This window comes from Lepidochelys olivacea (assembly GCF_965140295.1).
Source record: "Lepidochelys olivacea isolate rLepOli2 genome assembly, chromosome: 1".
Lineage (NCBI taxonomy): Eukaryota > Metazoa > Chordata > Testudines > Cheloniidae > Lepidochelys > Lepidochelys olivacea.
This window is the reverse complement of record NC_140411.1, coordinates 160,321,386-160,337,369: the sequence shown is the minus strand read 5'-3', so window position 1 is coordinate 160,337,369 and position 15,984 is coordinate 160,321,386. Positions and strand designations below refer to the sequence as shown.

The 15,984-nt window shown below is 42.4% G+C and overlaps 1 protein-coding gene across 1 annotated transcript in view; it reads left to right on the top strand.

Moving 5' to 3' along the window:
• Positions 1 to 15,213, top strand: part of UMODL1 (uromodulin like 1) — a 65,736-nt gene extending 50,523 nt beyond the window's left edge. Inside the window, exons 16-22 of the mRNA XM_084622213.1 lie at positions 512 to 969; positions 2,333 to 2,475; positions 3,603 to 3,839; positions 5,468 to 5,627; positions 10,015 to 10,099; positions 11,337 to 11,538; positions 12,453 to 15,213. Coding sequence (XP_084478339.1) covers positions 512 to 969; positions 2,333 to 2,475; positions 3,603 to 3,839; positions 5,468 to 5,627; positions 10,015 to 10,099; positions 11,337 to 11,518 — 1,265 coding nt within the window. The 3' untranslated portion in view covers positions 11,519 to 11,538; positions 12,453 to 15,213. The remainder of the gene's footprint in view (positions 1 to 511; positions 970 to 2,332; positions 2,476 to 3,602; positions 3,840 to 5,467; positions 5,628 to 10,014; positions 10,100 to 11,336; positions 11,539 to 12,452) is intronic.
• Positions 15,214 to 15,984: the final 771 nt, after the last annotated feature.

The window sequence follows — 15,984 nt, the reverse complement described above, 5'->3', positions numbered from 1 at the left end:
GCAACAAGAACCAGATTCTCCAAAAAACTCAGGCCAGGGTCAGATTTTCATGTGCCCAGCACTCACAGCTGGAGCCACATTTTACAAAGAGCTCAGCTCTCATTTAGGGACAAAAATAAGGGCCTGATTTTCAAAAGTGTTCTGCATCCAGTAGCTCCTATTGTTACCCTTATGGCCACTTATTCTGATGCCTAAATGGGAGGTGAGCTATTTTGAAAATCTGGCCCCCAAGAGACACTGGGAACACACACACATTGTGAGTGTGTAAATTATTGCAGCCAGAAAGAAATGGAATCTTTGGTCTTTTCTTGCCGGTGTCTTTATTTTTAATTAAGAAAAAAGCAATGGTGTATTTTGAGGTAATTACCCATGACCAGTTAAGAAAGAAGAGCAGCAGTTCTTCTACCAGTGACTGAAAGTTTCCTGATAAGGGTTTTTTTTATTTGACTATTCTTAAGAAATCAGATTTAAAGCTGTAATTTACAATCCCTTTATTTTTGTTGCTCCATAGCATTTCCTCTTAGCCATGGTCCTACCACTGCACATGGCAAACAGGTAGGCAGCACAGCTTTACCTGTTACACGTCCACATACTTCAGCTCATGTGTCTTCACCTGCTACAGAGGATTCATCTGCTGCTAAAACCAAAGCTAAAGAGGATGCTATGTTTTCTAGCACCGCAATGCCACGTGCTTCCACAGCATCTGTGTTGAATGCCCATAGCTCGCCACATGTCACTACCTCGCCACTCACTAAATCTTCCCATGGGGTATCCTTAAAGGATGCAGTGAGAGTGTTCTGTGAGATTGAGAAGATTGTCATTGCCATTCAGAAGATATTTCTGCAGCAGGAATCTATCCCAGAATCTGCACTCTATCTTGGGGAGCCTCACTGCAACGTGCGCTTCAGCAACGACACTCGTGTGGTGCTGTGGACAGCGTGGAACGAATGTGGAACTGAAGTACAAAGTGTAAGTCACCTGAACAGATGAAGAAACACCTGGCGAATGTACTTGTCACTGGAGAGTGCAGTGGCAGCGATTGGGCTTGGGGGCACAGTCTGTTGCTGCCAGGTGTTTCCTGAAATCGTGAACAAAGAATTCAATCCCACTTTCAATTCCCAAAGTAAAATCACCTCCACTTCGACCTGGGGAGTAAGGAGGTGGGAAGTAAAGATTGTATCCTCAACACCAAAACCCTCATTGCACCCCCCACAATCAAACCCATTTGCTAGCCTTTGGGGGTCCAACAGCCTGCAGTGTTGTTCCCTCCCGTTTCTTCTGTTAACTTCTCACTGCCAGTACACAGAGCTGTGGCATATTTAAAATTTGGGGTCTGAATGAAATAAGTTTAATGTAATATGTAAATGCATAAGTAACCCAAGCAAGACTGAACTGATTGGTCTAGACTCAGTTGTTCTCAAACTATGGGGCGGGCCTCCCAAGGGAGGCGTGGGAAGGTGTCAAGGGAAGCGCGAGCTGTGTGTTTTTATGTATGTATGTATGTATTTATTTATTTATTCTTGAAGATCTGTGGCTCTCAGCCCCAGGAGGTGGGACTAGTGTAGAAGGGCTGTGCACAGCTGTGGAGGTGGGTATAAAGGGCACAGCCAGAGGCCCACCGCCCCCGGGCTGACAGCTGAAGCCCCACCGCCTGGGCTCAGGCTCTCCTTCCCCTCCCATCCCCTCTCCTCCCCCCCAATCCCTCACCTGGAGGCAGTGGGGCTCTGGCTGTTAGCACTGGGGTGGCAGATCTGCAGCTGTCTGCCCCAGGATGACAGCAGCAGTGCAGAAGTAAGGGCGGCAATTGGGAGGTAAATCTGCTGTGAAAAGTGATAGCTATCATTTTTCACATTGCCACCCGTACTTCTGTGCTGCTGTTGCTCTCTGCTCTGCCTTCATGGCTGGGCACCCGGCCAACAGCCGCTGCTCTCTGCTCTGCCTTTAGATCCTGGTGGTGGTATATGTACTTGGGGGGGGGGAAATAAACGACTACAGACCCAAAGAAATGGGGCCTGATCAAATAAGTTTGAGAACCACTGGTCTAGACAGGGGACAATGTGGAATAAAAAGCCCTGGTCATACAAATGGTATGGATGTTTTATGGACCAGTGAACAATATGTACTAAGATGAGAACAGCAAACTTGTTTTCATTTGCTAGCCCCACAATGACAAAGCTAGTAGATGCTGATGGTTTGGGTTTTATTGGCCAGTTGTATACAGAATTCCTGAGGTATTACTTAAAATTACCAGAGGTAGCTGACTAGTGGGACTAAGGTATTCTCTGAAACATAAAGGTTGATAAAGTATCTCTCTCTCCTTTTTCTGTTCCAGAATAAGACCAACACTATTGTGAAAACAATACTTCAGAATGACATCTCCTCTCAGCGAGTTATCCACAACTTGAAGATTGTCAGTCCAATCCATTGTGTGTTTCAGAATGATCTCTTGACTTCATCTGGATACGATGCAGAAGGGTAAATAAAAACTCACCTGACTTCCAGTTCTAATGTATGGCGTTCTGTGTGTGTGTGTGTATGTGTGTGGATGGAGTGGGGGGCGGGAAATGTAGTCTTCTAAGGTGTATTCTAGTGGCATGTGCACAAGTTTGGGAATCAGAAATTCCTGTGCTGCAATCCCAGCTGTGTCACTGGTTGTGTGGTCGTGGGCAAGTCGTATTCCCCATCAGCAAAATAACTGCCTCTGGGAATGAATGAATGTACAGTGCTGTGTAATCACTATGCATTATGATGAAGATGATGATTTTTAAAATCCACCAACTTACTTGATGACCTTTGAAAATATGTAATGCAAATTTCGTTCTTGCGAAAGGCTCCAGGTTACCAGCACTATAGAGTGAGATCCTCTGTTTATATCTATAGAATGGGCAGCGCACAAGAAATGACAGCCCAGACTTCTTCACATTGTCTTGCCAATGAGCCGCATCCCTTCCTCAGATGGACCATTTCTCTCTTTCTTTTCACCACACCCAGGCCGTCACCAAATCCTCTCACTTTCTTTCCTGTACAGCTCCATACCCCATCCTTTCCTCTCCATTCCTACAACAAAACTGCTCATCTGGATCTTGGTCATCTCTTGCCTTGATTACTTCAATCACCTCATCTGGCCTCCATGATTCTCCCCTCCCCCCATGCCCACTCTCTTGCAGTGTGTCCAAAAAGCTGCATCAAAAAGTCGTGCTCATTTACTGTTCTGACCCCATCACTCCCTCTTCAAATCTCTTCACTGGCTTCCTCTTGTTTTCTGCATCAGGCTCAAGCTTCTTGTTCGGCGCTTTGGCAGTATACTCCTGTTCCCACTTTAAATCACTGTCATCACTACGCTGTCTGCTCATACTGCAGTAACTTCCACCTTTGTAGCCTCCCAGAGTCTTCTCCATGCCTTCTTCCATACTACCCTAAGGGCCTGGATTGCAGCAAGCAACCACCCTTTCCTCTTGAAATCCTAACAATATGCTGGACTGCAGATTTTTCCTCACTACTGTAGTGCACATGTGCTAGAGAAACGGTAATTGTATATGTGACCAGTTAAAAACACTATAATCAAATTTATGATCTTTAAAAGCGGCTTATTGTCTTTTCAGGGTTTATACCTTTTTTGAGGATTTACATGGATCTGGATATTTTATAACTGAGATGCATTTGTTTGTTGGAAACTCTTCAATCCCCAAAAATTTCAGTGTCTCTGCCAGTGATGATATACTGATTGAGGTGGGAATTCAAAAAGGAGACAGCAAGCTCAAGGTGGTCATCACTGAGTGCTGGGCAACTCCATCTAGTAATCCAGTGGATCCTCTATCATTTGCTTTTATTAACAACAGGTACAGTACACACATGTTAGAAGTGACATAGGCATGTGCAAGCTGTCTAGCAATGTAGTCCCTGAGCTTGAGGAACCTTTCCATGAGCCAAAGATGGCTATTAATACCCTATTTTTTTATTGTACTTTTTACATGCCCTCAAGGAGTCCTTGTTCTTTTCAAAGCCAAATACTTAACTTCAGACATTCTAAAAGAGAGTCTGGGGGGCGGGGCGGCTGTTGCCTCCCCCTAATATTTGTAAAGGAGATATTCAGTGTAGGTCTACTCTTTGATTTCTGATTGGTCCTGGAGGCGTACGTGGCTTTGGTAGTCAACAGTGCATGTGCTTTTTAAAAAAAAAAAAAAAAAATCTATGTGCAGCCATTTCTTTCTGATGCAGCCATTACCAAAGGCATGCATGCCTTTACGGCCTTGAAGTTAGATTATTGCTATATGCTCTATATGGGGTGATCCTTGAAGAACACCCAGAATCTTCTTATGAAGCAGAGTATGGTAGCCTGATTTGTAAAGCAGAATAGGCTACTAGGACATAATTTGAAGACAGTGGTTGAATAAGTGAAACCGAGGAACTCACCTGGCTTGCAGTACCTTTGTTTCTGGTGAGGCACATGAGAAAGGAGGAGAGAGCTCTAGGTGACACTCAGGGTATATCTACACTGCAATAAAAATCCTGCGGCACTGAGTCTCAGAGCTCAACTAAGTTGATTTGGCCTTGTAGGGCTCCAGCTGCAGGGCTAAAAATAGAAGCATTGACATTTGGGCTCGGGCTGGATCCCAGGCTCTGAGACTCACCTGCCTCCTGAGCTTTCAGCATCTGGACTCCAGTCCAAGCCCGAATGTCTACACTGCCATTTTTAGCCCTGCAGCCTGAGCCCTGCCAGCCCAAGTCATCTGACTTGGGCCAGCCTTGGCCATGCCATGGGTCTTTTATTACAGAGGAGATGTACCCTCAAAGTCCAGGTTCATTTTGGAGGGGTGGCAAGTTTGAATGAAAATATTTAATAGTAACTTAGGCCCATCTGATATGGAAATAGTGGAGAGGCAATAACAATGGAGAACCTATGATATATGATTACAAAGACAGCTTTTAAAGTAGAACCTCACTTTCAGAGCTGAAAAGAAATTACTAAAAAACCCTATTTAATTTCTGAAGAATGGGATTCCTTCACCAGCATCACCCTTCCAAAAGTCAGAATTAATTCTTACCTGTAGCAGGACATTTGAACCCGTCTCAAATGGTGCTCTGGGCATGACTGGTCTTCAGTTTACTTTGTCAAACTACTGTATTGTGTGTAAAATAGTCAGTGTTGTGTGACACCAAGTTCATCTTCGGGCTTCAGTCATCTCAGACTTCAGTTTGTTTTTTCTCCAATGCTGAAGTTGAAGAATCTCACTAAATACTCACCTCTGAATCCCCAGTGTACTTAGCTACCCAGGCTTTTGTGTGCAGTGGTGTTCTATCCTAGGGACAAGCCACACTGCACCCGTGACTGTGCTGGAGAACACTCTATGGAATACCTAGATAAGGATTTTCGGCTGACGCTTATAAATGGAACTACAAGGTGCCGTTCCTGGGGTATAACATCTATAGCTTTAGTTATTTTGTGTGTCTTCCTATTCTCTTTTAGCTGCCCAGTCCCAGAGACCTACACCACCATGATTGAAAATGGAAATTCAAGAAAAGCTCAGTTGAAGCTGAAAATCTTTTCCTTTATCAACCACCCTGTGGTTTACCTACATTGCAAAATTCGTATTTGTGTGGAAACTCCTGAAAGCACCTGTAGGACGGTAAGGGGTTTGCTCCTTAAATTTAACTTTCTATGTGACATATGACAAGCAGTGCTCTAACTGGAAAATGAAGGGATAATATGTTTCCGAAAGGTGATGGTATCCTGTAAACTTCTCTTCTCCATTTTCCTTCATTTTTCAACTTGCAGCAGTGTGAAGTGGGGAAATAATATAGCCACAAGTAAGCCTCAGTCTTTATTTCTCTTTCCATTCCCTATGCTTCAGCTGAAGCATGGAAAATAAATAAAAAATTGGATGGCTCTGGGGGTGACTGGAAAAAAAGTACCATCTGATGGCCTTTGTGAAAGGAGCAGGTGATCTCAATACAAATCCTAGTGGACAGGTTCCACAGAATAAAAAACGGTCAACTAGCTGGTAAGGATGCAGTCTCATCAGAAAAGCCAAAGTTGGAATTATCAAGGAGACCGCTCTATCTTTTCTTGCCCAGTGATTATTTTCCCTGATCATAGTTTAGGCACAGTGTGAGGAAACTTATACTGTTGTTGCCCAAGTTCCCTGGTTTCTAGGGCTGTCAACCCAGCACCTTTCCAAAAGCACTTAAAAAAATGTAGTGAACCGTATCTGGTAAAGTTGGGCACCCATGATATTGTCTTCTGACTACATTCAAAGATGATCACATTATCTCTTTTTAGTTCCAGGTATGTGAACTGCACTTATAATATGTTGCTTGTGAAGACAAGATAAATTAGGGCTCTCTTTTTACTGTAGATAAAAGGATTTTCTTTTCTTTTTTTTTTTTTTTGGCTAAAGATCTTCTCTGTGGTGACACAATGTTTTCATTAGGTATTTGTCCATTATTTAATAGTTCCCTCCTTCTGTAAATTGCTCAACTTGGTCCCAGTATAAATCAAATGACCCCTCCTAGAAGATCAGAAATGGATAGCAGGAGCAAGAAAACCTTTTCCTGTCTCAGGTTACAGAGCTTTGTCCAGGGAAAAAGAAAAAGAGGAACAGGAAATTTGAGTGACAGATGGAAGGAGGGCTCTAGGTTTGACACTAATATAATTTTGAATGTTTAAAGTACCGCAAAACCCATATTTAAGTAAGTATTCAAACCATATAACTTCAATTCCTAATAACATAATTGAACAAACACTAAGATGATGAAGGCAAAGTTGCATCTATTCATACCAGGACTGAATTTGGACCAACATCTAGAGGACAATGGAATCATGAGCATCAAGGAGCATGAACGTAAGACAAACATACTTAGCTAGAATAGAGCATGTTTCATTCCTGGATCTCAGTGTCCCACAAGGAGTACATGTCACCGTCCCCATTTTACAGAGAGGAAGCAAAGGCACAGAGGGAGGATATGACTTGCCCAAGGTCACACAGCTGGTCAGCAGCAGAGCCTGAAATAGAACCAGGTCTCCCAATTCTCAACCCAATGTCTTTAGCACTGTGTGCCTTTATAAAGCACAGGTAATGCCAGACAAACTAGGCTGGGCAAAGCCTTAAAAATGCAGTGTAGAGAACAATCCTGCATTGGCCAACGATGGATGGACTAGAAGATCAACTAGCTTTCTTCTGTCTTCAGCTTCTTTGTTTCTGTAATATCCTGTGTTTAGTATAACAGGCAATCTAATGAACTGAGACACAGACAGGTCCAGTTTAAAGTACTGGTATGGATGTACTAGATGACCTAATAGAATGTCTCCATCTCTAATTTGTATGGCTGTTTTTTTCTTAATCCCATTGCAGAGTTAATGCATAAAAAGAATGCAGTAGATGTAATGTATCTTGATTTAGCAAATGTATCTTGATTCAGTCCAATGCCTCTCAAAATATTACTTGCATATTTAGTTTACATTGGCTTGAATATGAGCACTATCGCACGCATAGAAAATTGGCTGAAGGACTACAAACAAAGAGTAAAAGTTAACATCAATGCGCTGAGCAAGGGTCTAGTAGAAGCTACAAGGAATAGTGATAGATCTGATTTTAACATCTTTAATTATATAGATTGGGGTAGAGAGTATGTTAATTGAGGACCATATTCTGATCTCATTTACACTGGTTTTATGCTGATGTAATTTCATTGACTTCACTGGAGTTGCTCCTGGTTTGCAAGTGAGATCAAAATTAGGCCCCAGTTTGTAGCTGATTCTAAATTAATGTCTAGCACGATACAGCAATTAATCACTTGGACCCCTTTTACATCTTTCTTGTAGGATTTAGAAACTTTATTAATTTAAAGAGGAAAACTGTATCATCCCTTATCCCAAACAAAATGTATCCCGTATGAAAATGTAGTGAGTTTAGTATATTTTTATTGGATTTAAATTAAAATGATAAGCACAGAAGGCACTAGAAGACATCCGGCAAATCCAGTGAGAGGAACTTTTGGGAAACCAGAGGAGTTGTTGGGGGAGTGAAGCCCTCAAGAAAGTAGAACAGTGATGTGACAGGCACTTGAAAACCACTGGGGATGCCCAGAGAGTGCTTAGGGCACTGGGAACCACTCGGAATGCCAGAGTGAGGGTGGATGAAGGGTCACAAAGAGCCACTGGGAAATTGACAGGTTTCAGAGTAGCAGCCGTGTTAGTCTGTATTCGCAAAAAGAAAAGGAGGACTTGTGGCACCTTAGAGACTAACCCATTTATTTGAGCATGAGCTTTCGTGAGCTACAGCTCACTACTATTGAAGACCCAGTCCTGCGCTCCAATCTGCTTTATTGTGGGATTATTTGTCAGCCTGGCTGCATGTCCCTCCACGGGAGTGAGGGGAATAAGGAGCCCTCTTTCTCCTCTGTTGGGCTCCATATCTCCAGGCCCTGTGCAGCGAGGAAGAGCAGCTGCCACAAGCAGGTGGGCGGGGAGCATGTGAAGCCTGGGCTCTTCCCCCACCATGCGTCAGCTGGCACCCAGAGGAATAGAGCTATGACAGGAAAAGGGTAAGCGCCCCATGGAGCAAGGGAAAAGCAAGGATTCAACTGTGACTCTGAGTCCAGGATTGGTCCCTGCCCTATTCCAGTGCTGCTCCTTATGTGGGCTGGATAGCAAGACGTCATCTAATACAACATGACTTAAGTGAGAGCACGAGTTAGGGAAGCATGAAAGTGAAGGCTCACTATAGCCTCATACTTGACCTACCTTCTGCCTCCAGAAACATTTGCTCGCTTCAGAGCTGATCTGAGGCCTGGATTATTGCCCAAAAGATTGGAACTCACCTGTTCTCTCATCTGTCCTTGTCGCTCCCCAGTTTTTTGGTAGATGAGTCTTGGCTCTCTTAAATCTGGAACAGAAAAGAGTAGTTTGGGAGAAAAACGTTGTAGGACAAAGTCAGGACAGTAACATCAGGCACAGCCAGCAGCACAATAACAAATCAGAACAAAAAATATTACAATGATTTGGAACCATGAAATTGCACAATAGCTACCTATGTAACCACATGTTCTTATTTTAGGGCTTGTCTACACAGGAAAGTTATACCTGTTGCTAAGATGTGAATTTAAACTGATGTAGTTATTCCTGTACAACAACCCATGTGGATACTCTAATTCTAGAACAAGAGTGGCTTTTTGGTGTTTGTTTGTTTCATTTATGTGGCTTTGGAAAGGTTTCAAGGTAGGCAGGAGAAAGCTACTGTTATACTGGAATAAGCGTACCAATAAGTGGAGTTATGCCAGTATAACTATAGTGATCTAGTTGTACCAGTATAACTGGTAAAACTGTCCCATGTAAACAAGCCCTTACTTACCCCTACTGTCCATTTCTTCCTTTTTGTTTATTAAGTTCACAGGTTGCATCTTGCTTCAAACTAAACTGTAAACTTTTCAGGAGAGGGATCGTCTTATTACATGTAAACACAATGGAGCACTGATCCTGACTGAGGCCTTCAGGTGGCAACACAATACAAATTATTATGATTCATAATAATAGTAATAATAATACTCGTTAATAATAATATAATGAGGAACGCTGTTAAGAAAGGATGCTGAAGGCCGTGTAGTGTGCTTTGGCTTATTTTGCAGATCCTTCTTACATGCCCTAAGAGTGCTGGAGAAAACTTAGTAGTACACACACTGTATTGCTTAAAGAAAATTTTGGTAGACATTCTCCTGTAGCCTTTTTTTTTAAATAGACTCAACACAACTAGCTTTGTCCCAAGGGTCTGTTCACAGAGGTTTCTTTTCAGTGTTCTGATAAGCGGATACTTTTTCCCGGTACTGTTCCCTGATCTTTTTCGGTTTGTTATAATGTACCAAAGGTTAGCATTGGGAAATAAAAAAAAGCTCTGGTCCTGGGTACTGCCTTCACTAAATCAGCAAAAATTCCTCGTTCTTTAGAGGAGTCATTACAAGACTTCATATATATTACATAAGTTTATATTATAAATGATCAGGGTTTTGTAATTGTTACAGAGCTGCCGAGATATTCGATCTCTGAAAAGTGGTGAAATTATTGCCACACACAGATCATCCTGGGGGCCTCTGTGCAGAGCCACTGGTGAGTAATGAGTAGATGGCTACAAAAAAGTTACCCAAGCTAATTATTTAACAGATTCTGTTTTACTGATGGGTGAACTTGAAAACCTTCCTTGTACGGCATAAACCCCCTTGGCTGAGAAATGGGATGGTCAGTTGAAGCTGGGTAGCAATGACTGGTATCTTATGGGCCAGTCTCTGCTTGTTGCGATGCAGCAATGGTCATACACTGGTGGGGGTGGGTGCATGTTCTGTGCAACTCTTTTTGTGCTAGTGAGGAGGTGGAATTAATTGCACAGAGTAATGGGGATTTGAACGGCAATGTTCTGAGTCTGCTCAAGTCTTATACTGCAATCAGCTTTTGTACAGTGCTTCGACTAGATTCCTTCTAGAGCACAATATGTTAAGCCCTGAGGGCCAAATTCAGAGATGTGCTATGTAAGGTGATATAAGTTAGGTCTGTTATGCTCCCTTCCACCCACTTTATTGATGCTGTAAAGGAGGAAAAGTTGGCACAATTTACATATTGAAGAACTGGAATAAGGTGTAAACTAGGGTGGAGATCAGTCTAATTTACACCTCTTCTGGTTCCTTGGCTAATTAGATCCCTTAGAAATGGGTGGGGTGGCCAAAAGTCAATCAAATGGAGACTGAGTGCCGGGGGGGGGGAAGCAGGGAGGAGTTTGTGTACAAGCTAGACCTTGCTCACTACTCTACACCCCATCTGAACATGACGCTGAATGTTCTTTTTAAGTGCAGTTATTGCCCATCATGGCATTAACTAGTACTTGCCCCCCAGTAATATGAATTGTATCTCACATGATGTAAACATATTAATTTTACAAATATGCTTAATTACTGCACATGAACGACAGGACTAAAATCAAAGAACATTCTGCCTACAGGGTTATGCTGAAGCTAGGGCAGTAGCTCAGACATGTATATATCACTATTATTATTTTAACAGAAAATGCCTAGAGCCACATCCTCCATACCAATTTGAGTACATTTATCCTATCACAGTCAGTAGTGGTTCTGCACAAGTATCTAAAGTCAGGATTTGCTCTAACTCACAGACATTGCCATGAGAATAACTGTTCCAAGAGGACCGAATCAATGTATCAGAGTCCCGTGCTCTTACCACTGCGTTGTGCTACTTGATGCATCCTAAATTGCATGCAAGATTGTAACACTCAGTTGGCTTCTTAATGTATGAACAGATTCCAGGGATTCAAACCTTTCCCTTGTTCTTTCTCTAGATGCCAAAAGTGAGAAGGCACCTGTGCTAGGAGTAGGGTTCATCATCCTTATCGTCATTGCTGTGTTTGTTTTTGTGCTGGGAGCGGCGGCCCTTTTGGTTTTCCAATACCAACGAAAGACGGGGAGATACAACTTCAAAATCAAGTCTGACAACTTTAACTACCAAGTGTTCTATGATTAAATATTTCCAATTTATCACATGTAAGTACTAAACCGTGATCAATCAAGTTTTAAACCGCTCAGCCCTTCCTAAAATGGAAACTGTGAAATGCTTACAAATTTGTCTTCAATAACTTGAAGCATTTTTTAGTTTAGTGATGTGGACAGTAATTAGATAGCCAATTGGAAACTTCCCATCCCCTTGCAACTGTGGATCAAGGGGAGTATGGAGCGTGCAGCTCCTGTGTTTCCTTCCTGCACCAGAGTCATGATCCAAGTAGGTCCTACATGGCCGTACTGGGGACAGGTGTGTTGCTTCCCCTTATCTTCTTACATGGCCTCATAGCACAGGGGTGGGCAAACTACGGCCCGGGGGCCACATCCAGCCCTCCAGACATTTTAATCCGGCCCTCGAGCTCCAGCTGGGAAGCAGGGTCTGGGGCTTGCCCCGCTCCGGTGCTCCAGCTGGGGAGTGGGGTCCTTTGGTTGCCTCCCTGTGATTGGATTAAGGTGCAGGCTTGGGGGAAGGAAACAGGGTGACAGTGTGAAAAATCAGGATGGGGGTGGGGGGTAATAGGCACCTATATAAGACAAAGGCACGAATATTGAGACTACCCCTATAAAATTGGGATATCTGGTCACCCTAGCAGGAAAGGGGGCGTGGCCTGAGATTCTCTGTGTGCCATATTCTGTTGCTGAGCTCCATCAATTATAGGGCTTGATTCTCATTTACACCAAGGCCTCTGGCAAGTGTAACAAGGCCTTGGTGTAAATGTGATTCAGACTCGTAATATGTATATATAAATAGCCTAGTATACTCTAAGCAGTACACTGTCTAATAGCTCCCTTCTGGAAGCTAAGACAACTAAACAGTTCTTTGCCACTTACATATTAACTTTTTCTGAAGACTACTGATCCCACCTCTCCAGCATGATTTCTCTGTTCTTGTCTTCTAGCTGGAACTCGTCTCAACACACAGATAGCAATGGTTTTTCTTCGCACATCATTTTGCTCCCATTATCTCTCATATCTCTCATGATCTGTTGCAACATTGAATCCCCAAAGTTAACAATCTCTACAAAATATGATTATATTCCTCCTGATCTCTTTTTTGCTGTCTGTTACTCACCAGAGCAGTCTAATTACAACACAAAAACTATATGGTAGAGCTGCATTTTAAGTGGCTGTGATCTTCTACATGTAGTACAATTGCAGGATATTTGATTGGGTACTCCATTGTATGAGGCAGCAGTTCAGTTCTCAGCTGGATAAACTGGGACCCAAGGCCAAGAAACAGCATACCGCTCCTCTTATTCCCATTTCACAGCAAGTGTACCACTATTTTCTCTCTTCAAAATATTTATGAATAGAACTTCTCCTTTTCTCTCCCAGCTCAGTTGTTCCAGTTCCAGCTATGTCCAAGATTCTCCTGCTTAAAAATCTCTCTCAGCCACTTGCAGTTCAGCTCCTCCATTTTTGTTTTCATGGTCAATTAGGAAATATCCTTTTAAACATTTTGATCACTGTATTTTCTTCTGTTGTTGTTATCTCATGCTCTCCTGCATTGGGTTGATTTCTTTCCTGCTGCACTGAAACCCCCTATTTTCTAAGGTGGAGAAGGAAACTTAAAAAAGAAAGGCTTAGATCATCCCCGTGTAAGGAAAAATAAGCACTGGGCCAAGAAATGTGATGAGTTTGATAAACTGTATAATCAATTGCTTGACCACATTTTGGTTTGTTATGAAATATACTCAAGAGACCAAATAGCCAAAGTAAGTCAGGTTATTAATGTCATACAGGAAAAAGATTCTATAAGATGTCAGGCTCTGAAGAGCAGTCCTGTGCATTCACCTTACACAGAAGGTGTGCTCTGTGAAGGTACATTCCTACTTGTTTACCAGTAAAAGATACTATGTACATCACCTGAAACTGGATTCAATTAACCTTGCTTGTTTCTGATACCCTGGTGTATGCCTCTATTTTTTTTCTTTCTGAACCCATGCATTCCAGGTTATGATTCACTCTCACCTTTGTTCTGGGTACATGCATTCCAGGTACTAAGGGGCATGAGGACATCTCATAAATCTGTGTTAGGACGAATAGGTTTGTTGCTATGAGGAAACAATATATGTCCTGATACTGACAGTTTTCCTATCTAGTTAGCCAAAGCTTACTGCAGCTAATGTAAAGTGTTATGGAATCCTTAGCATAAGTGAACAGGATTAGGTACAAGCCTGTTTGGGATATATAACTGCTATGTTCATCCTTAATAATATGTGTACTTAAATGCTTGGAACATAGATGGTGGGTAGTATTATCAACATCATATATATGTATGCTAGTCAGCGTATAGTAATCATCAAGTTTCAAGTTGCAGGTTCCTGCTACCCATCTTGTGGAAAGCATGATGATTTCCTGCAAAGTGCTGGCAAACACCTTGGCCTTCCAAACCCCAGGAGACCTAAGAATAGTGGGGAAATGAGCGGGATCTTGGGTCACCTGTAGAAGGCTAGGGCATTTGTGCAGAGGTACAATATGTCTCTCAAATGCTTTAGTCCAATCCCTTCTCCATGGCAAGTGGCTTCTTCAGGAGCCATCATGACATGATCTTCCCTCAACGGCCTCAATCCCTGACCTTACAGATGTTTCCACAACATGGAGAGAGATGCAGCATAATAACTTGTAACTAATAATGATGGTAACTTTGCATTTGGATTGTTTAAGAAATGTTACTTGTGGAGTGATTTTAGTTAACGGTACCTGTGTCACACGTTTGCTTTGATCGATTATGGTGGACATAGTCACAATGAATCCAATGAATTCTGAATCCAATGTTTGCTCCATGCAGAGATTACAGGGTGAGGTTCTATGACCTGTGTTATGCCAGATGCCAGACTAGATGATCATAATGCTCCCATTCTGGTTCTAAAATCTAAGGATCACTTGAAGTAAATTATCTCTGCTTTTGACCCAAGATGTCTTACAAAGCATGCAAATCTCCTTTGTATCATCATTCCATAAATCATGAGTGAATTGTAGAGAGACAAGGTGGTTGAGGTAATATCTTTAATTGGACCTCTGTCTATTGGTGAGAGAGACATGCTTTCAAGCCACACTGAGCTGTTCCTCAGGTCTAGGAAAGGAACTCCCAGCCTCACAGCAAAATGCAAGGTGGAACAGATTGTTTCCCATATATAGTTAGCACCTACTGTAGCACCTACAGTAATTCAATTACTGAATTGTCGTCTGTGGATCAGTTTCAACAGCAAGTTAGATCCTAGTTTAAAACACTGCCTTGGCTGATGATGGGGCAGTGAAGATGCAATGTTTTGCAATCTTAGTTTGATGAACGTACCACTAACTTTTCATCTTATAGAAGTTTCTTTATTCTTAGTAAATTTGCTCTGAGCATCACACTGTATTTGCCTTGGGCACATAGTGAAAGAGGAAACTATTTTAATATAAATATTTTTTAAAGTTTGTAGTATTCGCATCCTAAACTGCTCTCAAATTTCAGGGCCAGAGCGTCAGCTTTTGACTTCAGTGGAGCTATGCTGATTTACAGCTGTGGAGGATCTAGCCCACAGTTTTTAATGAAATGGGATAACTTGCATTTGATATTTAGCATGCTGAATGGAAACTATTGTTGTGAACAGACACAAATCAGATATTATGTAGCCTGTTTTGATGACTTAATAAATGCAAGGGCTAAGCTTATTTCTGGTTTTTTTTAATGTAATGACTTGGTCACAAATTAAGAATTGCAGAATGTCCTGAAGCAGTGTGTTGAGTGAATGTGGCAATGTAAGTTGTATGCAGTCTACCTGCAGTCGTGTAGGTCCCAGGGTATCAGGGACACAGGGTGGGTGAGGTAATATCTTTTTATTGAACCAACTTCTTCCTGACTGTTTCTGAACAGCTGCTCAAACATCAGTTTAATGAGTATCAAGCCAAAATATGTGACTTGTGATATAATGCAAATACGTATTGCAATTGCAAATTATTACATGCCCAGACTTCTGAAGGGGGTATATCTTCAATACTATATGAGAGAGGCACAAAACCTTTGTTTTATGTGTTAGGATTTTCACAGAGTCAAAGACAGTGAGGTAGAGTTGTGACGCATCCTGGGGGTACCCAGGGTTGTGAGGCACTTCATTACCACCTGCCCTGAGTGTGAGGAAAGCTTGTCTATGACTGCCAGGGGTCAGTTTCCCAATGCCACCAGCCACGGGCAACGCAAGCCCTCCCTACTAGGCCTCTGCAGGCGCCGCTCTCTCTTTACAGGTAGCAACAGGCACGCTCCAACCTTGAACCTTCTCAGCTTCTCTCTCGAGTGTCCAGCTCCAGGTCCACTGGACACTCACAGGATTCACAGATGTTCTGCTCCCAGAGAAGCAGTACAGCCCAGCTTACTAGTTTCACCTCAATCACTGCTCTGCTTACCACACAGCACTTATACTTCAATTCACTATGGACGTATGTAAG